This window comes from Bombus bifarius, unplaced genomic scaffold, assembly GCF_011952205.1.
Source record: "Bombus bifarius isolate JDL3187 unplaced genomic scaffold, Bbif_JDL3187 scf7180000008178, whole genome shotgun sequence".
Taxonomy (NCBI): domain Eukaryota; kingdom Metazoa; phylum Arthropoda; class Insecta; order Hymenoptera; family Apidae; genus Bombus; species Bombus bifarius.
The window spans coordinates 2,009,497-2,036,574 of record NW_022884495.1 but is presented as its reverse complement, the minus strand read 5'-3'; the positions used below and the strand labels follow the sequence as shown (position 1 = coordinate 2,036,574).

At 35.7% G+C, this 27,078-nt stretch overlaps 2 protein-coding genes across 3 annotated transcripts in view; both read right to left on the bottom strand.

The window, feature by feature from the left end:
- LOC117209652 (protein tyrosine phosphatase type IVA 1) overlaps positions 1-8,798 on the bottom strand; it is a 93,672-nt gene extending 84,874 nt beyond the window's left edge. The window contains exon 1 of the mRNA XM_033451900.1: positions 8,652-8,798. The gene's annotated coding sequence lies outside the window, so the exon portion shown is untranslated. The remainder of the gene's footprint in view (positions 1-8,651) is intronic.
- Positions 8,799-9,062: 264 nt separating this feature from the next.
- The window catches only part of LOC117209525 (solute carrier organic anion transporter family member 3A1), a 67,346-nt gene continuing 49,330 nt past the window's right edge, over positions 9,063-27,078 (bottom strand). The window contains exons 3-15 of one of the 2 annotated variants that reach the window (XM_033451656.1): positions 25,278-25,478; positions 23,181-23,234; positions 22,023-22,128; positions 19,068-19,284; positions 18,177-18,320; positions 17,703-17,918; positions 17,514-17,621; positions 17,127-17,360; positions 16,442-16,984; positions 15,939-16,128; positions 15,640-15,828; positions 15,396-15,547; positions 9,063-15,100 (exon numbers count right to left, since the gene is read on the bottom strand). In XM_033451656.1, the coding sequence (XP_033307547.1) occupies positions 14,790-15,100; positions 15,396-15,547; positions 15,640-15,828; positions 15,939-16,128; positions 16,442-16,984; positions 17,127-17,360; positions 17,514-17,621; positions 17,703-17,918; positions 18,177-18,320; positions 19,068-19,284; positions 22,023-22,128; positions 23,181-23,234; positions 25,278-25,478 (2,665 nt within the window). In that variant the 3' untranslated portion in view covers positions 9,063-14,789. The remainder of the gene's footprint in view (positions 15,101-15,395; positions 15,548-15,639; positions 15,829-15,938; positions 16,129-16,441; positions 16,985-17,126; positions 17,361-17,513; positions 17,622-17,702; positions 17,919-18,176; positions 18,321-19,067; positions 19,285-22,022; positions 22,129-23,180; positions 23,235-25,277; positions 25,479-27,078) is intronic. The other variant, XM_033451658.1, reaches the window with a different exon arrangement.

Here is a 27,078-nt window from a genome sequence, read left to right as displayed (position 1 = left end):
TCACACTTTATTTTTAATATAATACTATAACATCGTGGGGAAACCCTGGGGAAAATCCCGACGAACTACAGATAGAAAACGAAAGTGTGGACAGGCTGGGAAGGATGAGAAATCGCGAAGGATGGGCCTTTGGGACAATAAGCAAATTGGAAACGGTGTAGGTGACCATGTTCGGTCACCGACAGCTGTACCTGTAACAGGAATATCGAAAACACTGTGCTGTAAACACTTGGTGGAGAGAGTGATCGATAGTCAATAGTAACGAGTAAGCTGCGAATAGCTGCGGGTTAATCGTTATTCATAAGCTGTCGAGTTGTTATGAGTTGCGAGTTGTACGTCGAGTAGTTAAACAAATTTAATAGCTTTAATTGTATCACATTACTACATTAAGTTCAAATTAAATAGTCATAGTTCTCTGTTTCAATCACGATAAATAAATCTAATATTATAATACAGTAATATTCTAATTACATATCCACGCACACGTCCGTATTTACCTGATATCGTTTCGATCCAGCTATCACCGTCCTATTGTATTTTATCAAAACGTAATTCTGCCGATCGATCCATTTAATGCGATTATCGACTCTTCAATTTTTCAAAGAAATAATACCAAGTTTCGAGCGACCATCGTTTAACCAGAGATTTAATCGAGTCACGGTAATTCTAACTTTAGTACAATTCCAACAAACAATACGCCGGTTATAAATATTTAAAACGCACGAGGCATCGTAACCTACGCCAAGAGAATAACCGAGTCGAATTCTAAAGATAAACCGACTAAAAAAAAAAGAAAGAAGAAAAAAAAAAGAAGTGCATCTTTTTTTCCGTCCTACGTAAACCGACGAGAAACTTCTGAAAGTGGAAACTTTTGCGAGGTGCCTGGTAAGAGCGCGTTTATCTGTAACTCGTTGACGCCAGCCACAATATCATCTCATTAGCATACGCTAAGACGGATAAGAAATATCACGGCTTGGACAGGTTGAAAAGTTCGAGGAAAACGCGTAGCGTCGTTTCGGAAACGGAAGAAAAAAGCTTGGCGAAAGATTCGCTGCGGCAATTTCAACGTGATTAATGTTCTACCTGTTCGTTTATTAACACAGAGGATTGTATAATGATTGATGGACCGTACGCCGGATTTGCCGGTGGGAAAGTAAATGTTTAATTTGCGATTGTTGCTGTTGATAAACGCGCGTAATCAACCGTATCAAGCGGAGCGAGAATTTTAATCTCTGTTTTGATGCCGATTGCCAGAAACGATCGGGAGTCGACACAGCTTTCTCCGTGCTCCGATTGTTCTCTAACTGTCTTTTAAGCGCGCGCCAACGAATTTCGCGTGGTTCCATTCTCATTTCCATGCAGCTACGTACTTCCAGTTTTACTTCGGATAAACCGCGACTTTCTCCGCGTTTACCTGTTCTACTTGCTACAGGTAGCTAACAACATATCGAGAGTAAAAGAGATACAGATATACATCCAGCTGAAACCTTGAGTAGCCATCGTGGCCATTGTGGCCATTTCTACCCTTCGTTGACAGGCAGGTTCACAGACTGCTTTAAACACAAAACGACTTTGAAATACGATTTCGGCAAACCGGCCAGTCCGTGATCGATTTCACGAGCGATTTAAACGAACACGCGTTCGAATCTCGATCGCGAATAAACAACCTAACTAGCCACGAACGATTTTGTTAGGTCGTGCAGAGAAAGGCGGCAGAGTTGCTAAAAATAGAACGCAAATATAGAAAATTCAAATGACTCGAGCAGACATTTGCGGAAGACGTGCACAGATGATAGGAGACCGTTTGCAGCGAGGAAAAATTTGCACGCCAAACGTTTGTCTCTGTGTTCCATGCACGATCCGTGGGGGTGGATGACGTCATTCATTTTTTCCCCCCGACAACACGGTACACCATGGCTGGTAATTTACGGGAACGAGAATAACGTCCATCGAACGGTTTCAACGCGAGGATGCCCTGCGAGCGACTTTACCAATTTGTATTCCAAGTAGTGCTATCCCAACACGCTTATACCGGGTGTCTGGTTCGTACCGAACCTTGAGAATATTTTCGCAGCCATCGATCGTTCGGTACACCGTGTTTCGAGACGAATAAATAAATGTACGAACGTTCGATGTAAAGCTTGTTTGAAATCGTCAATTTGTCGAAGGTCGAACGATTGAATCTTTAAGCAGTACACGTGTAATCCATTTAGATGGATCAGAAAGATAGAAATCATACAGCTCGTATGTGACTCTTTGGTGGACGAGTGTGCGCGGTCATTGACAGAATTCGTCTCAGAAAATTTCATATTGTGTCTTGTAAGACACGTTTGTAATCGTAGAATATTATTCTGCACGCCTATGATTATCTCGAGAACATAATGAAAAAAGAAGAATAGGCTATAGTCGGAAATTCTTGACGATCTTCGCTATAGTTATTACCGGACGAGACTTCCGGTTGTACGCCGTGTCCACGAGGAATTACGTAGATACATTGCATTTCAGTTAGTTCCTTCGTGGGTCAAAGGATAGGAAAAGATATCCGTATTTTTCTTAAACAAATTGAATCGTTCTAATTTATTTTTAAGGAAGAGAAGATCAAGGATACGGACGAAGATCGGGGAAAATATATCTTTTCTTTTCCAACGAATTTTTATCATTCGCGGATTTCCGGTATCGGTGGAATATTTCTATTATTGATGAAAAAAAAATTAAAATATCAAAAAATACAGACTTTCGTCGTTAAAAAATTTCTATTATCAAATAGAGAAGAAGAACGAGCATATTGGGGAATTCAAGCTTCAACGAAACACCCTGTACGACGAAGGTGAAGCTAAAATTAAATTTCGAAGAAGTTCTTGGGGAAAAGCAAACTTGCCTTTATTGACGAAATCGATTTGTCATTGGACATTTAACAAAGCCGTGGAATTAGCACCGGATTACTGGAATAAATTCGATTTAGACAAACTCGGTGTATCGATGACTGAATGGTAAACGCATTGAAAGTAGTCGAACCTCTGAAAGCTTTACGATACCTGACAGAAAACCTATTCGATGCACATCGTGCAATAAAACCTTGTTTACTATATGTCGGCTGATTTAACAGAAGCACTATCCATTGTTGTCTAAAATATCATTCTTCGATATACACGAAACATCATGTTTGCAAAATCAATATTAGATATTCTATTAAATATCCTGTGCGTGTACGATGGTATTCAATTGGTCTTATCGACAATTGACATTAATAGGATTGAAAGAGAAGAAATTTACGATAATATTGTAGGAAAATATTATGTACATAATAGCATAAAGTATTTATTGGAAAATTATAATACTGAACTTCAAATTAAGAGATACGTGTATATTTTAATTCTATAAATTTCGTAGGATTTGCTCCATTTTATTGTTATAAGGAACAGTAATTTTGAAACGAAGAAGCGGAGAATAATTTATTAAGTAATTTGAATCTGTTTGAAAATATATTATCTTTCCTAATATATTTATGGCATCGTCAAATTCTGATAAAAGATCAACGAGCAACGTATAAGCTACGTCTGGCTGACCGTTTTATATAGACACAGAGTATATGATCCATGAATCGTCCATTCATGGCGGAAACCGCCCATAGTCATTTGACAATTACAGTGATCACATTATGATTTTAAGTGACACGTGTGTGACATACAGACAATAACAATTGCTAAGCAAGGTAATGATGGGAAACGAATAGGAAGATGAAAGCAGAAAATAAATGTATAATCTGTTCTTTCTCGTTTATTGCGATTAAAACAATTTGTTATTGAAAGATCTTTGGTTTAAACATATGAACGACCTGAAAAGTACGTTGGTAAGAATAATAAACAAAAAATAATAAAATTTGTTTGATAAATATAGTTACTTGCTTTTTCGTAATATAAAGATTCGTCAATATCGCTTTAATTATTCCAACAACGAAAAAAACATATGTGTCTTTTACTTATTTGTGGAATAATTAAAGAATTACAACAGAAAGTAATTTTGTAATAGTTGAAAAATCGTGATCTACGAATGAATGAATTTTCACGTGCATATTCATTTATGTACATGCATTTTAAGAACGTAAATATTTAATCTGCAAACTACTGAAAATATCTGAAATAATTTTTATTTTAGAATGTTGCGTTATATTCCATCAGATTAAAGACAACACAGATACGTAACCTCTTTTAATCATATATACTTTTATTATGAAATAACCGCGATTAACCTTGATACATCAGTCACAGTGACCCTGGAATAAATTACTATCCATTTAAAAAATGTATCTCTTTAATACCAATAATTTTCTCTAACCTATTTTTATATCGTTAAAAAGAAGCAGAGAAGAAGGTTAGGATCACGCTATGTTATCTAACAAACATCAATCAGACCACGATCTAAAAATATAAAACACGAATTCTACACAGAGAAGAGAGAAATATCGACAAAAAAATACTATTCGACAATTATTTCATGACGCTCGTCGATAAACTGTTCGAAACAACTGCAAATTAACAAATTGTCAAGCGGCTGGAAGATGCACGCATGACCTTGCGTTATTTGACGTCAGTCGACGTCTGTGGAACGCGTGACGGATCATAAATATATTCTAATTTATTAACACTATTGCAGAACACGAACCAAGCATTTTTCAAAACGTTATATTCTTTTTACAATACAAATAATAACATTTACACCAGATATTCAATCGTGCAATAAGTTTACCGTATATGGAATTCAAATTTCAATGGATTATCGACAATAAAGAAGAAACAGGAAATAGTCGGAATTCCATTTTTATGACATCGATACAACGTGAGTCGACATGTGTACAACGAACGACGTAGAGTTACGACGTTGATTATACGATAACTTCAAAGCTATCAATACTACATTTGCGTTTGTAAGTGACCGGATACTGCTAACTTCAAACATATAATGTTAGAATTCTAGAATTCATTAATGTTAGAATTACAAGAATAGGTGAAACGTTATACGATTTGTCTGAATCTAAAAATATTATTTTTACGTATTTTCATTCAATTTACAAAATTTTATAGATTTGTAATACAGCGTATCTGGGGGAATTTGAACGATTTTTGTAATAATCCTTAACACTAAACCTATCGACACTTCGTGTATACCTATTGCTACCGAGTTCGGTTAAAATGGACTTAAATAAAATTACACTTTTATTTATATAGATATATCTTATTCAACCTTGCTGCATTTTTTACAAATTATCTTATTATCAAATGTACATTTGTCGCATACATATTTTCGTAATTTCGTAACCTTTACAATTTTCTACTTGACAAGTTTTTTTGTAGTAATGACTCTGAATTTGTTGATAGTTTTATTGCATGACTTTCTTCCAGCGATTCTTTATACAAAAGTAATGTATGCATCAGGTTTATAACAATTTTGTGAATTCTCTATAAATCGGCCCCATACTGTAAGTACCATTGCAAATCTTTTGGTTCGTAAACGTTGGCTTCTTTCTATTAAATCGTATAAACCTCATAATTTCAGCAAAGTCATTCCTGCTCATTGTTTTTGAAACAAATGCAGGTCTCCAAATTTTATTCCACAAATATGACACACCTAAATTCTTTGCCTGATATGCACCGTAGCCATATAGCAGAGCAATAAACGCATCTAGCTCTCTCTTAATCTTCAATACTCTAAATGCTTCTTCCGTACATTTTATTTTATTATATTATCCCTTATACGGTGATCAATGATAAGATAAAATGCCATCTTTATTTGTCCTTTCATTATATTTTAATGTTTAGCATATCCATAAAAAATTTATGAACCGATGCCCTGCCAGGTTTGGAACTTGCATCTATTTCTTTCCAAACTGTCCCATTGGGCTCAGTTTTGACACGTTGGTTCTCTGCATCAGTCTCACTCTTTGCTGTCAACGATAATTTCTTTTTTTTTTGCCCTGGACATAAACGCTTATTTGTAAATAATATTCAATTCTGATTCGGTTGTAAATAGCTTTTCACGTGTTTCCATGCTGTTTTCAGTTGCTTTAGTTTCTTGTTCGTCGCACACTGAACAGTCTTCTTCTATGTCCGTTATTTCTTTTTATAATTTTTTTTTCAGTCTTGACATTTTTAGAGCAAACTAAAAGTAAATACTGAAAAATAAATTGTATGCATGTTTTAGGAAAATTCAGGAATTACGAAGCGATATGATGACCCTTAAATATGGTTAAATTTGTGTAGAAGTTTGAAAACAGTCAATTTGACCGGCACTGGTAGGTTATGTTAAATATACATTCTTCCGAACTTATGAACGGTAGTGTATAATGATAGTGTATATTGTACAGTACATACACTCTGCAAGGCTTTGCGCAATAATTGTTTAACAGATTTAACCTTTTTTCTTTTTCTTTCCTTTCTTTTTTTCCTCATGGAGGAAACTTCTTAGGCGCCCCGCCCGCGGGGAGAGGGCGCCGGGTAGTACTGGATTCGTATTGGCTAAAAGACATCACATAAATTAATTAAAAAAAAAAACAAACAAAAATATCGCCTTAATTCGTATAAAAACACGGTAAGCATTCGACGTTCTTTAAAATGCCTTTTTTTTAAAAAGCATTCGATCAGCGTAGTGACTTCCAGCGATCAAAAGTAACGAATCAGTTGCACTTGTGAGAACAGTGGCTGCCTTCATGCAACTCAAAACTAAATTCGCTACTGTATTCCCAATATAACTAGAAAATGAATTATAAAAATACGTTCGAAGCTTCATCCTACAGATACGCATCGTATTACATTCGTCTCTTTTTCGAAGTAGCTGCACGCACAAGTTTAAACTAACAACAATAGATGGCGAGAATCTGCCAGTTTAATTCGAGCGAAAGTAAACAACGATTCGCGCTTAAAAACATTAAGACGACAGGTAATACATCTTAAACTGGAATATCATACAATTCGATTTTTTAAAGAGAAGGATGTGTGCTTACGATCGATTATCGCGTGGATCGCTGCTGGTCAGCATGTCGCGAGGCAAAACAGAAGCACGCGTGCCCCTGGCGTGCGATCCGCGTGTCACACGAGCGTGCCTTCGTTCGCAACCGACCTCGGCCTATCACTCGGACTTGGCCAACTGAACGTGTGTTTACAAAGAGAACTCGCGCTACAGAAAAAATGCAGGTCTGGCCGATCTTGCTTAACCCTGTTACATTCTTTCAGTCATTTTCAACTCAATTTCAGGTTTCCAACTTTAAGAAATATTTCCACTTCGAACGATATGAGAAGATTCTTATGTTGGTACGCGTGATTTCTTACTTGCATATATTCGCAAGGAATTTGTCATTAATAGATAGCGAATTTTTATCCAAAATTCATATCTTTGAGAATATAATTAAAACAGAAGAACTCCCGTAAAAAATTGTTTTACCTACCAGCTGTTATAGAAATTGTTATACTTTGAATATTTTATATATTTTCGTATTACATGTACCTATGTACATTCTGTGGAATTTTGCGCTTTCAAATTTCCTATAAATGCATAAATATCCGCAGTCGTTAAATTAGAAATCATGTAGGAATTTTTAACATTTCGATTCTATACTAAACATCATTTTAAAGCAGCACCACTCTTCGTTTGCTAAAACGGGAACAGAATTGAAATATAAAAATTCTATGATCATAGTAGGGTTAAAGCCAGCGTGCTTCGGCGCATGGCATGCAATGTCCTCCACAACTGAAATTACTCTAGAAATACGACGTTGTTGAATAATACACTGAAGCAATTTCCCTTAGCAGGTAAATATGAAACAGATACTTGGAGAAAATTTGACGAATTTCGTATTTTCTCTACCTGAAAATTCGTTATAACAAGACATATATTTTTCAAGCGGGCATCCATGAAGAGATACTTTCGTAACGAGAGGGCATAAATACTACATAAACGACGACGAAACAACTTCCTTAGTAAGTATTTGGAAAAAATTTCAACAACTTCAATTTTTCTCTATATGAAAATTCGATATAGACACATGTATCCTCTTGAGGCATGATTTCATGGACAGTTTGTTTCGAAACGAAGGTACACAAGTACTATATAGACGATACTGTTGAACAATACCTCTACGTAACTTCTCTCGATAAGTAACTACTTAGAGGAAATTTTAAAAACTTCGCTATTTCTCTATCTAAGAATTCGATATAACAAGACGTATTGTTGTCAGGCGTGCTTCCATAGAGAGATTATTTCGAAACGAAGGAACACGGATACTACATATATAGAGTCAGGCAGGCAGACTACGGTGGTGGCGAGTTTCGATGGGACGCCAGAGTTCGTCGTCCGCGCAACACACGTATTTCGATGCGTGTAAAAGAGCGTGGATAGAGGGTCGGGCGAATCGTGCACGTAGAGAGACGCGCGCGCGCACTCACACGCAAAACGAAGCATCGTTACGCGAATGTAATATATAGGATATACGAAGGGAAGCACGCAGCCAAACGAGGGACACACGCGCGCGTACACGGCGCCCGTAAATCCAGCGATCGACTTTTTGCTACGAGGAAGACACCGAGGCGTACACGCGAAAAACCAATCACGAAATCCAGCCGAAATCTTTGTTCGAATAATCGTAGCTATTAAAGACTCACCTGAATCGCCATACACATTGAATATGGAAGGTACGGTGGGGCGTTCGTTAGCGAAAACGCGACTCCGTAGGTGACAGAACACACCAAATACTCACGTGCGTCCACACGCTATGAAAGCCTGTGAACAACTGACGGAAGTGGGCGAAGAAGGCCGTTAGGTGGCTACATCGATCCTCTCGCGCGACTTGTTCGAGTATTGAGTGGCGCCATATTCAAATGTCAGCTACGTGATTGCTAATTTATCGCATAAATGAATCATTTGACAAAATTGAAATAAATCAACACTTTAACTCTAGTTTCAATCACAATTCGATCATTTAACTATAAAAAGGTCAGTATTCGCTAGAACCAACCAATTAACGAACTAAAATATATATATTGCGTAGCTAATGAGAGATATAAATACGCAGGTTTAACAGTTTTCAAAACATTTATTCATTGTAAATACATTGTTTGTGCCTTACTTCTGAAAGAAGGAAAAAAAAACTGTTAAGTTTCGACGAACGGAGGAAAAGACAATGTCCCGATAATAATATCTACATTATCATCTTTTCGCCTCCTGATAAAACGCAAAACGAAAATTACACGAACCCTAGTACGGCTCACAATCTGTATTTGTTCCATATGTAAGGAAGAGATTCGGTGTTCGATATGAAAACAGAATGTTCACCTCAGGAAAAAACAGCTTTCTTCGACCGCGCACGCACGATATATTCTCTATCATAAGGGGTTTAAAATTATATATATTTATATATAATACTCGAGGAAACGATAAATCATTTTTGACAATACGAGATTTTGTTCTTATGTCTAACATTATCTTCATATATTTATTTATAATATATATAATATATCTTTGTCTCTGCAAATTCACGGTCATTCTTCATCACCATTGATTTCCTTTTGCCACTTGTACCATCGTCAGAGCGTTCCTTATGAATTACGTTTTATTTTTTTTTTTTTAATCTTTCGTTTTTTAAGGCAATGTTATTTCAAGTGTTCTTTCTTTTTTTACACCGTTTCGCGAATTACGAAATCGGTCGCGTCTAAATCATTCTCTGCATTATGATCGGTATATCAAAATGACTGCTTTCTGTTGCTTCGTTTTTCCTCTGTTTTCTAGGGTGGCCGAATGCATTTGTTTATGTAATTTTATTCGCTCGCTACGCGACTAAATTTAAGCAACCTTTGCCGTGTGACACAAGAATTTCTATAATATATAATAATCGTAACAAAGTAACGTATGGTATGTGTGTGTAGGGGGTGTTCGTGTGCGATATGTACCTATGCATGTGTGTATGAAATGGCATGGCATTAACACGTATCAAACTGTTGGAATCCGACTGAAATGCTTTCGAAAGTCACTGACGCTTTATCGAACAAACTCTCCATTTCCATCTTTCTGAACCATTTCCCTCTCACTATTGTAATATCGATTATCTTCATTTACGATTTTTCCTACTACTTTGTCTCGGAATACAGCTCCATTGAGATATCAATTGGCTGCTCAAGGTCACTTTTCCTACCATCGTACAGCCAATTTTTCTTATTACGATTTCGTTAACTTATCCTATGACATCAATTATGTGTGACGATTGTATGTGTAAATAAAGTGTACTTTAATTTTAACATTGAATTTTTATTTTTTAATAATCAAATAAAATATGAACAAGTAAGAAAAAATAACCGAATATAATAAAAAGAACATAATATAACTTTTTCTACAAGATAATATAACAATATAATTTTACACATTTATCTAAACATTTTTATTAGTACGTTTTGTAAATATGATTCTCCTAATGCCAACAATTGCACGAAGTGTTCTGGATAAATAAGAAGAGAAACGTGAGTTTCACGATGCAAGAAGTACAATAATAAGCCAAGAGGATGAAAAGAACAAGTGTAGAGTGTACGGACATGGAATAGTGTAATAAAATAAACGATCTACTATATAATTTTTCTCGATGACCTTCAACAGCCGATCAACTTCACACATGCTATAACACACGGCGACGCTCGAGGCTTGACTTTTCCATTCGCTGTTATGCTCGTAGAAAAAATTTCATTAATTGTAAATACCATATAATATTCAAGAAAATCTGTTCTGCGAGCACTACGAACATAAATTATTGACACTCCCATCCATTCATCGCACGCATTTCGAGATCTTTCTTAACTTTTCATTGTTGCGAAACATTCGAAACTACGTATACGTTTTCAAATTTCATTTTTCTATGAGCTTTTATAATTATAATACCTAATCTCTGAATCTCATAATTTACGAAGCTTTGCCTTCGTATTCTCATCTCTGCATTCGCAAGCAAACACGTATTGCTTTTTATTTCTTTGCCTCTATATTTTCACAAACCTTAGCTAGAGCCTTCGACTCACAGTCACGTATCACCATTCAAGAACCGTTCGACCAAAGAAAAGAAGAGAATTAACTAAAAAAAAAAAAAAAAAAAAAGAGAAAGAAAGAAACGAAAAGAACATCCTTGTATCGTTCTGCTTACACATTATGGTCCCTACAAAAAATACATTACATCTATAAGCAGTTTATATTAATCATTGTAATAGTCAATATCTATGTACACAATATTTCTTCTTTAATTTATTAATTCTTGTCGCTATGTTAGAACTTTCTACCTAATACTTAAAACGCTTTCTCCATATGACATTTTTTTACGTTCGACGTTTTCCTTTTCATTTCAATTAATAATGTATATTAGCTTGTGGGAATGTGTTAAATACAGCAAATACAGTACGATCGAATCGATTAAAAGAAAACATCCGCTACGAAATAAACATACACGCTAAATTAAACTATGAGTATACTAGCGGTAGAGAGTAAAAAGCCCAGCGATATAATTACAGTAATCATGATAATACTAATAATATTAGTAATAATAATAACAACAGTAACGATATGACATTGCAAAAATTAATCTGACAACGAGTTAGCTGTACGATAAAAATATTGGAACGGAATTTTAAATGTATCAAAGAAAAAAAAAAAAAAAATAGAAAAAGAAAGGAAAGAAATTGTGAGGATACGATTCATCATAAAACGGTATATACGAGAAAGACTTCCGTAAAAATATTTAAGTAACACGATGGAAAAATTGTGCGAGTCGCGCGATCAAAATCGTTCGTTCGTTCCATAACGTTCGCCATAAATCGTACAAAACGATGCGTTTTATATTAGAAACAGAACGTCGTCGTGTCAATGGCGACCACCGTAAAATCCTATTAAATCGTATAATATATTTATATTTATATATATATATATATATATAATTATAATGCACGTAACCACGTGTTCATTTATCTCTCGATTGCTCGTTATAAATCGCTCTAACTATTATAATTCCCTATGTACAGTTGTAGCGTCTCCGTGAATGCAATTATTATTAATATTTCTCCTGTTAACAATCTCGCATCTTTCATTCTCGACGAAACGTGTGAATTGAACTGAATTTGATTCGACTTGTTTAACTCTTCTTTTTTTTTTGAACATTTTAATCTGCATATTCTCACATCTTCCGTTTTTCTCTTCTTCTTCTCCTTCTTATTCCTCTGCTTCTTCTTCTCTTTTCCTTCTTCTACTTGTCCGTCTTCTTTTGTGTTTTTCTATTCACAGCACTTTTTTCCCTTTTTGTTTATAATCCACATGTATACAAGAGATCCGTCCGACAAAATCAATCGTTCGACAGAGAGATTCATATCACAAAGTAGGTATAGTATTAGTATTAATACGTAAGTTGCTTTGTAGTAATTAATGTAGTTAGGAGAGAGATCATCACGGCCTCGAGAACGTTTCGAACGATGAAGTTCGTCGTACGGATTCGCCACTTTGCAAACATCAAAATTGCCTCTAAAATATAATATATGTATGTATGTATGTATATATAGGTAGCGTGTGTAACTACACTTCGAAAAATTGACAGTGATGGGCCAAACAGCGTGCGAGATATAATATCGTACATAGGTAAGTGTGTCTGCATTAACGTAAGTAAATGCTACGACGACGTCAGCATAATAGATTATTTACTTATTTATTCTTTTTCGAGACTGTGTAAAATTAACTCTATATACCCTTCGTTCGTTTATTTCAATATTTTTTAATTGAATTAGATAGAAGCATTAGTAGAACGGTTTCGTACCCGAAGCGATAGGAGAAAAGAACAGTTTCAAATGATAGTTCATGCAAATGGCGTTGTTGTCCCTATATAACATCATCATTATTTGTTAAAATTTTTCTTTTGTAGAATCTTCTTTTTAATTATCTTCTTTCATCTTGCCTTAATCGCTTCTAAAAGAAATTGAGCTGAAACGAGTTACTTTACATCATTCTCTTTTTGTTCGTTTCTTAGGCTAAGATTTCGTTCATTTTGCACTGATAGATATTTCATATTTGTATTATTATTTATAGCTTTCCTTCGATTCAGTTAACGCGCTATAAAATTTCTTTTCCTGAGTGAGTTTTTTTTAATATATTTCTTTCTTTTTTGTATTCTTTCGCTTGTTTCTCCTTCTCCTTTTTTTTTTCATTCTTTTGTCACATTGAAATTGGATACAAGAAGCTTTCAGGTACAAAACAACAAGTAGTCTTCTCTCTAACAACGAGTGAGCTAAATTGTGTGTAATAAGCCAGGACTTGTCCGAGACACGTCTCTCAACGTGTTGTACAGTTAATTCCAATTGACCAACGATTTTGTTACACCAGCATTCTTTGACCGAAAATCTATAGCTTCCTGTTTTTCTTTCATCGCTTGGAAGCATAATTCATTTTATAATTCATTACATATTTCATTCCATAGAATAGCACAAGAAGTAACGCATGCGTCACGACAAAAAAGTCGCATCAACACTTCCGTTTTTTTATTTTGTTTTCTTCTTTTTTGTTGTTTAATTAATGCTAACGTTTTTTTCTGAAAGCTCTTAAAATAGTGTGTCGCTGATACCATAGTACTTAGGAGAAAACATATCAGAGATCAACGTGTCGCTTTGTTAAAAGCGTGATTCTTTCATTGATAATATAAGTGTTCTTTCAGAAACCAAAAGGAAACGAAAAGGAATAAAACGTACGCTACTACAAAGTTAAACTAATTTCATAAACGGATCAACGCTATTAAGTTCATTTAGTTTGTTTTTTGCGTGTTTTTTCCTTTACATTGCTAGGTTAAATTGACTACTTTTTTTTTATTTCTGAGAAAGCCTAATCTCTAGTTATAAAATAAATCGCAGCTCTCAATCTGCAATTATAATGATATTATTTATTATAGATCGTTAACTCTATCACTTAATTAATTATCTTTAAATATACGTTTGTCTAGTCTTGTATTTCTTAAGGCAGGAATTTTTATATTTACAGTTTTGTCCTTGTTGGCCTTTCTTCCTTTTTTCCTATTTTTTTTTCTTTTTCCTTTTTTTCTCTCTCTTAAATCGCGCAAGGCTCATCTTCCAACGGCGAAGGAAACTCGTCTCAGACAAAGAAAATCTTTCTTCAATCAAGATACAATACGTCTGTCTGAAACGAGCCTGATTATATTTTTTCACCTATTACGTTCCTATTTATTGACATATATATCGCATCACCGTAAAAATGTACATTCTAGTGATATTAGTTCCTAAAAATAGCCAAACCATCGAGACAAACCTGTGGCAAATTATTTCGCACGATAAACAATATCCTTCACGCAAATATAACCACTGTAAAAATATTTTCGATTCACTTGTATTCAAGAATATATAACGTATCTTGTATGTGTGTGTATGTAAAATTTACTTATATCTTCAACACAATTTAAATTTGTATCTGACGATGTACGGAACGATATAAGGTAATTCTTTGTCTTTCGATCTCTTTAAAAAAGTATATTAGCACCATATATGTATACAGAGATTATCGTTTCTTTCTTTCATTTAAAGTCATTCGTACCACTTTCCACCATTATTAATAGCGTTTTTTTTTTTAGGATTGCACAAATTAATAATGCACATGCGTTGTACATATTATTCCACTCTATATATACTGTATTCGTTTACCTGCGATCTCAAAACAATTTGCCACAGACTCACAATATCACCTTTTTGATATAATTCAATTGGATAGCCTCTAACACGAGTTAAACATTAAACGTTCCGTACAAGCTTGTCAGAGGGTTTACCGGTCAACGGTTTGACTTCTGTGTCCGGTTCTTCTAAAGCAAGGGGTGCTTGCCTTGTATCGGGAACATCGATATCATCGACATCCATTGCGTTCTTCGAACGACTTCCTATCTCCGTCGAATCTTGCGTCTGATTCGACGAGCCGGTGTCTTCTAGGTTCGTCGACTTTGTAGGCTCCGTAGGCGACGATATTGACGACGGCGTGGGCAATTCAGAATTTGGAGATGTGCCGTCTCCATCTCCGACACTGTGAAGATGCGGTTTTTCTTCGAATACTAAAAGATAAAACACGTATTTTGAAGCTGAACGATAATATGACGACAAAAATTTGGAAAAAATGGCATTGTCCTGGAAAAATGATAGTGGCTGACGAAAGTACTTGAAAAACTTGTATGGATATATTATCTATACTATACAGAACCTCCTGGAATTTTATCAACACTATAAGTATCATGAGAGCAGTGATAAAGTTTCAAACGAATTTGGTAATACACATAGAGACTACAAAGTATTTATTGCGAACATAGATTTAGTAACAGTATTTGACCTATGACTAGGTGTCCTACTTACATTTGTCAAGGCTGATAATTGACCCTACGAATTCGTTGACAGTAAAAGACGGTGCTTGATCTTCCATTTGCCTTCTCCTTCTAACTAACCACCAATCAACGAGAAACAGTGCCAAAGCTAAAATCTTAATGCCAGCGCAAAGTCCTACATATCTGAAAAATATTGAACGAAAAATGTCACTGCTTAGTAACATTTCTAAAATTAGCTTCTTCAAATTGCGCACAGATGTGGGAATAATGAATACCTGTATCTGAACTGTTCAATGTCGTAAAGTAAACATCGTCCACCTTTTTCTCCACATGTGCTTTTCCAAAGTAAACATGTAGAGTCAATTAAATTACCAAATAAAATAGGAGCGGGTATGTAACCGAACAGTCTAAAAATGACAAATTGCATGCCTAAAGCAAACGATCTTTCCTCCTCTGAGACTGATCTGCATTAGAAACAAAAGGTAGAATGAATGTAACAATAATGTAAAATTTGAACATAACTCAAGTACACTGACATATGGAACATATATAAAGTGATAAAAGTGAAACTTACCGTAACACTATCATTAATAGAGGCATCTGAGTGATAGCAACGATAAACGTCATAAAAAAAAGTAAAATTAAAAATGGAAATATAGTCCTACAAGGTGAAGTGCACGGGCCAGCAGTAGCTACTGGCACAACCGTTACTTCCGCAAATTCTGGAGCTGCCGGTGGCAACATTGTTAAGTTTCCGTGTATACCTAAAACATAAATATGGAAATTATAGAATTGTCTAACATTATCGATAAATATAATGATATTTATCAGCAGATACTTAATTATATTTATTAGCGATGTACTCTGATTTATTTTAGTCTTTTACTGTACTTTGCACTAATCGCATTATAAAGGAAATATTAGTATCGTTCAAAATAGAGCATTGACGTTCAATATACAATAGTATGCAAAAGTTCCCAGCCAGATAGATTTTTCACCTTATGTGTAAGAACTTTCCCTGCTCATTGTATACTCGGTGATGTACAAAGAAAAGAAAAAGGAGAATTTCACACTTACATGCACAATTAGTAAAGTTCGATTTCGAACTGAAGGCAGTGCAGCCTGCATGACAAGGGCTAAAATACGTGAGACCGTTGTTTCCACAGACTGGCTCGACGTCTGTCATTCGGCACTCGCAACCGAAGTTGCACGCGGCAGTGAGATTTACTTGAAAGGGTTCCGGACCCTTTGTGCTGCTGTTAAAGTACGGTATAGTGGTCCCAGCCATTTTTACGTTGTCGCAACCGAGGAAGAAGAGGAGGCCATAGCACACCAGGCATATCATGTTCGAGACGAGAACGAATTGAACTGCACCTTTCGGTCTTAATTCTAAACGTTTGAGCAAACATCCGCCAAAAAAGATTCCGATGCAGGCACCCGGTATCGCTATAGAGCCGGTGAATACACTGGCTTGACTCTTTCCTAAACTGAACTGTGTCTCCAGATACTTTGGCAGGAAAACCACAAACCCGGAGACGATTACTAATTCCATGCAAGCTCCTAGGCACGTTACTACGTACACTGGATTACACACCAACCTCCACATACTCCTGGGGATATCTGAAACAGGGAGATATATTTATGTTTAATTATAACTTTAATTTTTGATCATTTTTGATAACGTATAATATTTATTAAGGAAAACTCTTATAGAGCGAATAATTAAATCTCTGTTGTAAAAATTCAAGAATTAAACGCTTACCCTTCACATCTTTGCCGTAACCACTATCATTTAGTTTCTCCTTTTTCGGTTCTTTGCATTGCTCTTTCTCTTTCTGCGACGAAGATTTAGCTTTTTCGATAATTCGTATTTTTTCTTTCTCCCGTTGCAGAGTTTTCGGGAAACTGAAGAACGGTATTGCCACTAGAATCAGGAGTAAGCCACAGAGTAGGAAACCACCCCACCACATGCCTACCCATCTGTGATCACCTGGATCTGTAGAAGAATAATTTTATCTTAAATAATATCTCATAATTTTGAGTACAACCAAATATCACTAGTAAAACTGCAGACTTTTATGCATCTGGTACATTTCTATAACCGTGTTCATACAAATATGCAGTCACCTTATTAGACATATTTCATTACCTATACTGATGATTGTTCCAGAAAATGAATCCATATGAAATGATAACAGATAAGCTCCAAGAAGAAAACCTAAAACCGGCCCAAAAGCTGCCATACTATACATACAACCTAAAAGAAACATAAGAGCTGCTTAATAAAATATTCTTATACGGTAAATCTTAAACCTCTCGAAACAGTATATTTTCTTACCGATATACAAAGAAGCACTTTCTGGTCGTACGTGATCATCTATGTAAGTAGTGCCGAGGGTAAATAAAGGGGAACCACCACAGCCTAATAATAACTGAGCAAGTACAAATAACATAACAGGACCAGCGGTAGATGGAGATCCCTGAATGCAATTATCACCTCTTAAATTGTTGTGTGGTGCTAAAGGCGGAGACGATAATCCAGACGATAAACGACCTACGAAGAAAGGATGATACTTTCAGTTTCTGTGCAAATGTTATTTTTAGACATTACTCGACGACAATGTGAATTTCGTTGATATTTGACATTTAAGGAAAGATAAATTGATAAATCATGTAATCAGCATTAAGTATTTCTCTTTTTCTCTTCTTTTTTTTTTAAATTAAAATGTATATTCTTTTAGCAGGCGAACCACGAAATTCACATCTCTACATGTAACATTATTCGTCGTTTCACAATTCATTAAACTCTCACCTAGTCCCATATCTTGTTCGCGTAACGAAACACCGCGACAAATGTTGTCCGAGCTAGAATTGTTTGCAGCCGTCATTAAATTGGGTTCGGCTGTGAAGTGTGGTACCATAAAGATCATCGATCCCAGTCCCATTATGACGGCGCCTGGAATGACAATAATTAAAAAATATTTCATATAATTAGCTTGCAAACACGCTTATCTTATTAGAACTTTAATATCAATTTGATCGAAGTACGATACTTGGTACCAAAGAAAGCAAAATGTGGCTACTGTTTAAAAACTTACAAAATTTCTGTAAAAAGAGAGCGTTGTATTAATTATCTTCTCTACTCTACTAATTCTAGTGCTAGTACTTTATCCAACAAAGACTGGATTATCGTTGTCCCAAGTATCGAATGATCTATTTTGTAGCCACAGGGCAAACAGTCAATGTTCGTAACATTCGCTTGAAACATAAAACTGTTTGCACAATTTAATAGAACACATCTATTTTAATAAATCGACCTTATCAATCTTATGGGATAAATAGAACGCGAGAATAATTAGTGACGTAAAAACTAAGGAATACGATATAGTTATATATTGTAATATTTACGTTAACGTGTCAGGATTGACCCAGCCTCTGCGAGAGTTAAATAGCGTTATAGATTGTCCGGAAAGTGTCTTTCTTTTACAGACACGTCTTTTACAACGACGCGTCTTTATACAAACATGAAACCTAATCTGTCAAACGTTGTGATTTCTATCTTCATAAAACAAAAATGGATCGTACGTAATTCGATAAAATAATATAAAACGGAAAATGTTGCGCATCCGTTATTTCTTTATAAAACGAAAGAAACTTCTCGGACGACCTAACAGTTTCGAATACTTTTATGATGTATACTTACCAATAGCTATCCAAACAGGTATATGTCTTCGGCTACCAAGATAGCTGACGAAGATGACGGTGATGACATTTCCAATTTCATAGGAGCTAGCAATGACGCCTGAAAGGCTGGACGGGATTTCGAACCTTTTCTCTATGGTCGTGATCACAGAATTTATGTAACCTGAACTAAGTGCTTGCTGCAGCGTGACGAGAAACGACAGAAGGAACACAAACACCTGGAAAAATCACGGGATGATCGTTCGTTAATGTGTGTTAATTGAACCTTGAGCGTCTCCGATGACGATTGCCAGTGCAAATTCGACGTGTTTCTTTGTTAGGTTTCCTGTTCTAAGAAGCCGCGAGGTAACTCTTACTTCTACGACATCGCCACGTCTTGCACCATGTTCTAGCAGCACACGTTGATTAAAAACACCGATGATAAATTTGCAAATGTCTATGGTGTTTGTGAAGCGTTTGGACATATTTGGTATATAAATTTATATTTCTTGTATTTTATGTTTTAATATTAATATAATATTATATTTCTTGAAACGTAGTGAGTATCATAGCGAAATGCAAAGTGCTGCTACCATCGCAAAGAAGTTAAAAGAGCTTAACGTGGTATACCAAAGGATCTTTCTCTTTTATATAGAAAATTATGGGGGTTATAGAGAATTTACACACAACGAACTTGAAGGTTGTAAAACGATCGAAGAAATCAAGATTGTTCTAGATTGTTTGCAAGGTTACGTACGTACATCTGTGATTACCACCACCTGCTCTACGTATAACTCCAGACTTATACACTTTACGAACTTGTACGCTTATTTACGCTTAAAGAGGAATTCACAGGTCCTCCTGCAATAATTATTTTTTTTAACGCGATATAACGTTTTCTTTATCCATGAAATATTTCGAATAAATGATAGAAGATCAATGAGAAATATCTGAATAAAAATCACGTGTATATATATATATAGCAATTAATTTATAAAAGAATGTATACTTGTAAGTGTTTGTATATATCCTTCAAAGACAGTCAGAGATACGAAATACTTTGGTTTGTACGTTAATTTTGCCTTCGAGATGAAATATATTCTGAAGATACGTTAGAATCTATGAATAAATACGCTTATCGTCATAGACGAAGTATCAATATTATCATCTCAAATAATAAAACGTATTTCCTATGGAAATCGAAGGATAATCGAAGATAAGAAGCTTTTGTTTCTATGTTTACGGAATTTATATTATTTTATATACGTCGATTAATATTTCGTAGAATAGAAATTTCTACCTGAAAAGACAAAAATGTGACAGCGTACTTTATCAGAAATATGTGTTTTTTTTTTGCCTTGGGCAGAACAAAAGCACCCTTTATCATGTAAAATTCAGAGATACGTGTACCTGATAATATCGATTCTTTCGTACATCCATGCTGCCGAATCGAACGATAAAACCCGATTAGATAAGCAAAAGCTTTATCGATTCCATCATTGTACCCTTGAGTGCATTTTAACTAACGAAGGTAAAACGCCGCTTTAACGTAACATTATGATCTTACGATGGGAACAGGATAAAACATTTTGCTGATAATCGACGTGCTATGTTTGACAAATCAAAGCTAAAAAGCGCTCGATATGAACAGGTGAACGTAGTACATTTAGAATTTTGTATTCCCGAAAATCATGACTTTAATCATGTAAATCTACATGATTTTTACCGATGTCTGCATTAAAAGAAAAGGTAATTTACATTGCTTGAAGATCAATTCTCGGTGAATTCGGAAATTGATGTTGATAGAAAAACAAGGTAGGTGCATCTTATCGGATTTGATACAAGAAATAATTTTAAATTGCGATCTTAGAATTGAACTTTCGAGTTATTTGAGAAATTCAACATATTCGGTCGAGTTTCAGCAGTTTTACAAATTTCCTACGATTGGAATATCCTTTCGTCTGATTTACAAGAATTTGGATATTCCAAGCATTTATTGTTGCTTGTAAAAAATTCTTCGCGACTGCAAATATAAATGAAAAAAGTGGATAATCGGTAGACTAGAAGAGTTCGGCCAGATTTCTAGGCTAAACCTGTTCTCGCACGAGTTAACAAAATATCTGATTACGTTGCAATGTAATGGCAACGAACAATAAAACCACGCCAAATGAAAACGATGACGTCTTTGCTTCGTACTCTTACGATGACTTAAAACCTTTCACAGAATGTCAGCAGCGTTTCAATGTCGTATCCTTTCGAAATGATGACTCACCGCACCTCGTTTTGCACATCCGTGTACCATATACGCAACAAATGTAAGTTGATTGGCGATTTCGAATTAATCGAATCGCTTCATTCGGAGACTGTATGACGAGAAAATGTAACACGACCCTCCCGTTTGAACATCACTCACACAAAGCGATTTTTGGAAATATCTAAATGCTGTACGTGTACGAAATTTACCGTGTGCCCTTCCAGTTTATGTAATTTTAACTAGTACAAGGCTAAAAATTTGTTCAAGCGAAACAGCGTGGTACAAAGGAAAGCATACTAAAGATTACCAACGTTGAAGATTTTTTTTTTTTTTAATAAATAAATAAATAGAATTGCAGAGATTTAAAATTGTCGGTTCACAGTTGCTCGCGAGAGTATTCGATCTTTTTGTAGAAATCTTAATTTCGTCTTGATAGTTGCAGTAAATGTCTCGTAATTTTTATGTACGTTCTCACACTCGTTACGAGCTTTATTCATTTAACCGTGATAACGGAGCGTCGTTATAGCGTGAATGAACTTTTAAAATGTCTCGTGCAAGAAGCTGAAACACCTCGTAAAAGATCCCTCCACAATAAGAGTCGAGATACTTTCACGAACAACTCGCTGTTTTCAAGATAAATAAGCAGAGTTACGTGAATCGGATCTTGCAGGTCCATCGGGCATTGCAGGAATTTTGGATAAAGTAACATTTATTCCAGCGTACCTTTATTCCAGCGAATTTTTGTATAAAGGCCGGCCGGCAGCTCAGGATTCCACAGTCCTTCGAATCCGGATTAAACGGCGGAGTTTGCGCTCTCTCCTTCTCCGTCCTGTGTCGACAGTCCATGCCAACAAGAAAAACGTGTTAAGAATTCTGCTATGGAATCGTCGGGTATTTTGGTATAAAGCGAAGGAACAAAGCGAGAAGCACGTGTGCGACTCGATTAATCCTTTAACTGCGAGACGCTGGCGACGAGGTGAAGAAACTCTTGGCGTTATTTTTAAAAGATCTAGAAAATGAATTAAGAGAGCGTGAAATTTGAAAAACGATGATCATCGAATATAGACATCGATCTTATTCTTGCTTCTCGTTTAGTTCAAATAATTTTTTGCCGATTTATCGTAGACTCGCAGGATCTCCAGTTAAACATCGTTAAAGAAATTTCACATAAATTAGACGTGTAACGCGGAGAAGATTACTTCTGTACGATTTAATCGTAAGATTCCCAGCGGAATTCTATTCCGATTAGATCGATCAACGTCTCATAATGTACAACAAGTTCGATCGTTTCATGCAAAGTTCGAGATTGTTTACGTTCTCGGGAACTCGACTGACTGAAATATCTTTACCTTGCTATAATGTTTGGTCGTAATCGTATTAATTTTGAATTCTTGCAGAATTTTATTATCCTCAATGATCGACTCCTGTTTAAGCCAATTGAACGTTACTTCGGATCACCAACAACTAGGCTACATCTGTCGGGTTGCTAGGATCGTCGACAGCCTACAGTCCACTTGGCGTCACTTCGATTCCTTATTTAAAGTAAATTCTTCGTTCATCGCGACGCGACGCGTCGTTCTTAAAAGGAAATCCGGCTATCGCGCTCATCGTCCTAGCTTTTCACAATCTTCGTCTCGTGTGCAATTACTTGCGAAATTAGAGCGTAGAAAATAGCCTTAGAGTGCCTTCGAACGTAATTTTAGTCCAATCCCGGCGATACAGTTAAAGGATTAAAGAAGACGATCGATTCGATGGGAATATAATACAAATTAGAATGTTGTTAGTCGACTTTGCAGGATTTTGTTAGTTGATCGTAATCGTCTCACTTTTCTTTTTCTCTTTGATTAATTGTATCGTAAGTGATAATCATGCCAGCTTTACCTGTCCACCATGGAAGCACTGGGATTCCTGCTGTGACATTTGATGATAAAATCTCTGAAAAAGTGTAAGAAGAAGAAACAGCAAGCATGAATAATACTGTGCTGAATGATGCACCGTGATTGCGTGCATATGAGTTAGGACAGATTGAAGTTAACACAGAAGTATGCGTATTGATCTTTGGAGACATAACAAATACAAAATAGTAATAAATATGACTAATATAGATTACACCGTATAGCGATATAATTAATAGAAATTATACAGGTAATTGCTTGTTGGTGTACTCTGTCGATAAAACAGATATACGTATTTCACGCAGAAGATAATTTCAATTATTCAAGTACAACATAGATACTACTATGAAAACATTTCCTGCACAATTAAATTCAAATTCGCTTTGATAAAAATTGTAGCTTCGTTATCTCAGTTTTTTCTCGTTATCGTTAAACGAGAAAGAAAAGATAAAAAGGAAAAGATACGAAAACTTACGTCCTTATTCGCTATACACGTTCCGTTCTACGCCTCCAAGAGATCAAGATACTTCAAGAATTGTAATATATACAAGTAGTGCATTCAGAGAAACATTGAATTTATTTACTCGTTTTAACACACCCTTAAAACCTGATATCATATCTTTACAATTATTCTTGCAACATATTCGAAGATTACGAGAGAAGCACTTTTTTATTATTTTACAAAGAAACAATCTCGTATTACTAAAATCTCCTGTATATTTCGTTTTTGCGGCTAAACTCGTGCATCCTTTTATCTCCACCAAAATTTCCAAAATATTGCTCGTTTACATAATTATGTTTTTCCTTCCGTGGAACTTTGTCAACGTATCAGGCGTATTTTTAGAAAATTTACTCCTTTGAATCGAATAGCTTGTTTTCATTTTCGATTATGACATGTTGCGACATCGACCATGTTAATATTAAAATTCTCCTGTCTGATCGTAAAGCGACAGTTCGATCGGAAGATGGTGAAAAATACTTTCACCGTATCTTTCTCCATCTTCGTTTTTAAACGATATGCTCGTCTATCTACTCTCTAACGTTGTCCCTAACTTCATTTAGGCGAATAAATTTATGATAACAGGACTCGTAACAGGATGTGCCTATGACACATATAACACTGTTACAAAAGAATCTATTTCACGAATAACCGTGTCATGGTCAGCTTGGTGCTTTCACTTTTCACGTTTTCGAGGGTTACAGCTTGCAATTTTTACCACGGTCGTCTAGAAACCATTTGTGTATGTAAATTCGCGGATGGATTGACCGTGCTGCAGAAATCTCCGATTGTGTAATAGAAAGAAACGCCATAACATTTTCACGACTCGCTTCTTAGCGTCTCGCTTTCTCTTTTTCGACTTTGTTCGTGACAATTTTGTTCTGTTCCATGTCATTCCCGATTGTTATTTATAACACAACGTGTACATTGTAGCCGATGACGTATAACCGCGGAAGTTTATTTTTTTTTTTATAACAAACGAGCGAGAAATGCTTCTAAGTCTCTGGAGCGTGGAATTCACAGTGAAAATCGAAAAAATAAACATAAAATCCAACTATCCGCTTCGAGTTTTTCCTCTTTACGCGAGTAATAACAAATAAAGCTAAGTAAGAAAAGATATAATAACAAGAAAAACGTATGAGATTTTTTATCAAACTTGGTACTTTCAAAAACCTTGAAACTACGACGCTAAAAAGAAGATAGAACTGCGTTTTTCTGATTACTGGCCGATAATTTCTTCGATATTGAACGATGAAAACGATTCCTATAGGACGAGCGAGATTCTTTCACGTTTTCCATGCGCCGTTCGAGCCAAGTGATACAACTCAAGTTCAAGCCCGTCAAATGTTACAATTTTCATTTGTTATACACACTGATAAATATTATAATAAAGAAGATTTATATTCTGATAATAGAAATACGAGTATCGTACATATCTTTCTCCATATACTATGGTCATAGATTCGCTAGTTCCTAACAGTTGCTAGTAACAGCGATGTTAATTACCGCATGACGACGTTATTTTTTAACAAGATCCGCAACAAAATGAGTATCCCTCGTGTCGTATGCGTCAGTTATACTCACCTATGGTCCACGAGGCCAGAACTGGGATTTCTACTGTGACACCTGATGACGGTGTCGTGAGTCAGTCTGCTACCGGTTGCCTGCAGTGGGTCTGTGGTTTCGTCGGTTCCCGTGGCCGCACTCTCCGCGTACAGCCCAGTCATAGCGTACATGCTTTCGTTCCTTCGATGTCCGGCATGGTAATTGCTGCCAGACTCGGACCTGGAAATGCAATAGACGATCAACGTGTAATTTGGAAGTGATCCATTAAGCTTCCACTCTTGTTCTTGTTGACCTCGATAAAGCGGCCATCCAATCGTCCGCTACATACGTTGTAAATTAAGCGTCCAGGTCTGGCGTTGTTGCGTACAAGATCAAGGATTCAGGAATTGGTCAATTCTTCACGGACGATTAGTAATTGGGAATTTTTTCCTTCGTTTCTTTTCTCTAAAGACGACTCACAAGACGACAGAATACGTAAATGAGTGAATCGAGTAAATCTCATTGGAAGTTTCGGTTTTACTTTCTTTAAACATTAGCTAGGCTTAAGTCGATAGTTGTGATAATTGTGACTAATCGTCGACTGACTTTATACGTTTTATGTTTAGAAAATAAAAAAGTTTATCGATTGTCGGACGACTTTGTCTCTCGTCGTATTTATCTTGCGCGTTGAATTTACGATGATTCGACCATTTGATCAAAAGATACGGGTCTTCTTTTCGGAAAGTTTCTTAATAATTCTGTTTCGATTTGGCTTGTCGATGGACCGGCAAATTTATAGATTTTATATCTAAAGTGTCTCATATTTTTATCGAGATAGACGAGGAAATTCTGAATGGTATCAGGCAATACTGGTAGCAGATACCTGGCAATTTATTCCTATCGAGATGCGAATCTTCGATATAGTTCCGGCTGCAACTCGTGTGATTTCTATCCACTTTGATGTTTATTTTAGCTGATCGATGGAAAGAAACGCGTAAGCTTTCGCGAGTGTCTATTTTCGTACAATTGTCGATGATTCGATCGATTGCAGTGGAACCTGAAGTCATCGTTGTAAGATCATCGTGGATCATTAGCATATGAGCACGCCAAAGTCCTCGGATGTTTCTCAGTTAAAAGTCAAGAGGAGATCGCAAGGAGAGGCAGCGAAGGTCAATTAGATCTTTCTGCTTCCTCCATTTTTCATGAGGTTAAATTCGAAGATCGATGATTTACGTCACTTTCAATTTAGAGCGAACCAAGAACATTTGCAACGAGGCTCGCGTATGATTATGAAATTTGGAAAACTATGCGAGTCTCTTCGATCAGAGTGAAAATTAATAGCGACGAACGAAAACTATAGAATATTTGTCGAATAAGAACGAGAACAATTTTGCCATAACAATCGTACTTTAATATTAATTCTTCCAATATTTAAACAAATTTATTCCAACATTAAAACTGTCCGAATTTTTGAGGCAACCTCTTTCCGAAAGTTAGAAAATTCAATTTCAACGATTTCAAGCGATGATGAATCAACGTCAATAACAAGCTACTGAAATCGCGAACGTTTCTACTTTATAAATCTTTTATTGACGGTTTGCTCGCGACAGTTTCAAACACCAGATTAAAGGAAACATCGATTACAACGTTTTATGAAAAGGACACTTACCTTCCGCTTTAGGAAAAGTGTTGATAATTGAACTAAAAATAAATATCAATTTACTGTCCTTTCTATGAAGCAACCTCTACATTTCCGATACACATTTGAGAAAGTTCTATTCGTTGGATATAAAAACGACAGATTGGGTAATCGTCGTTCATAAATAAATTCCTGTTTACC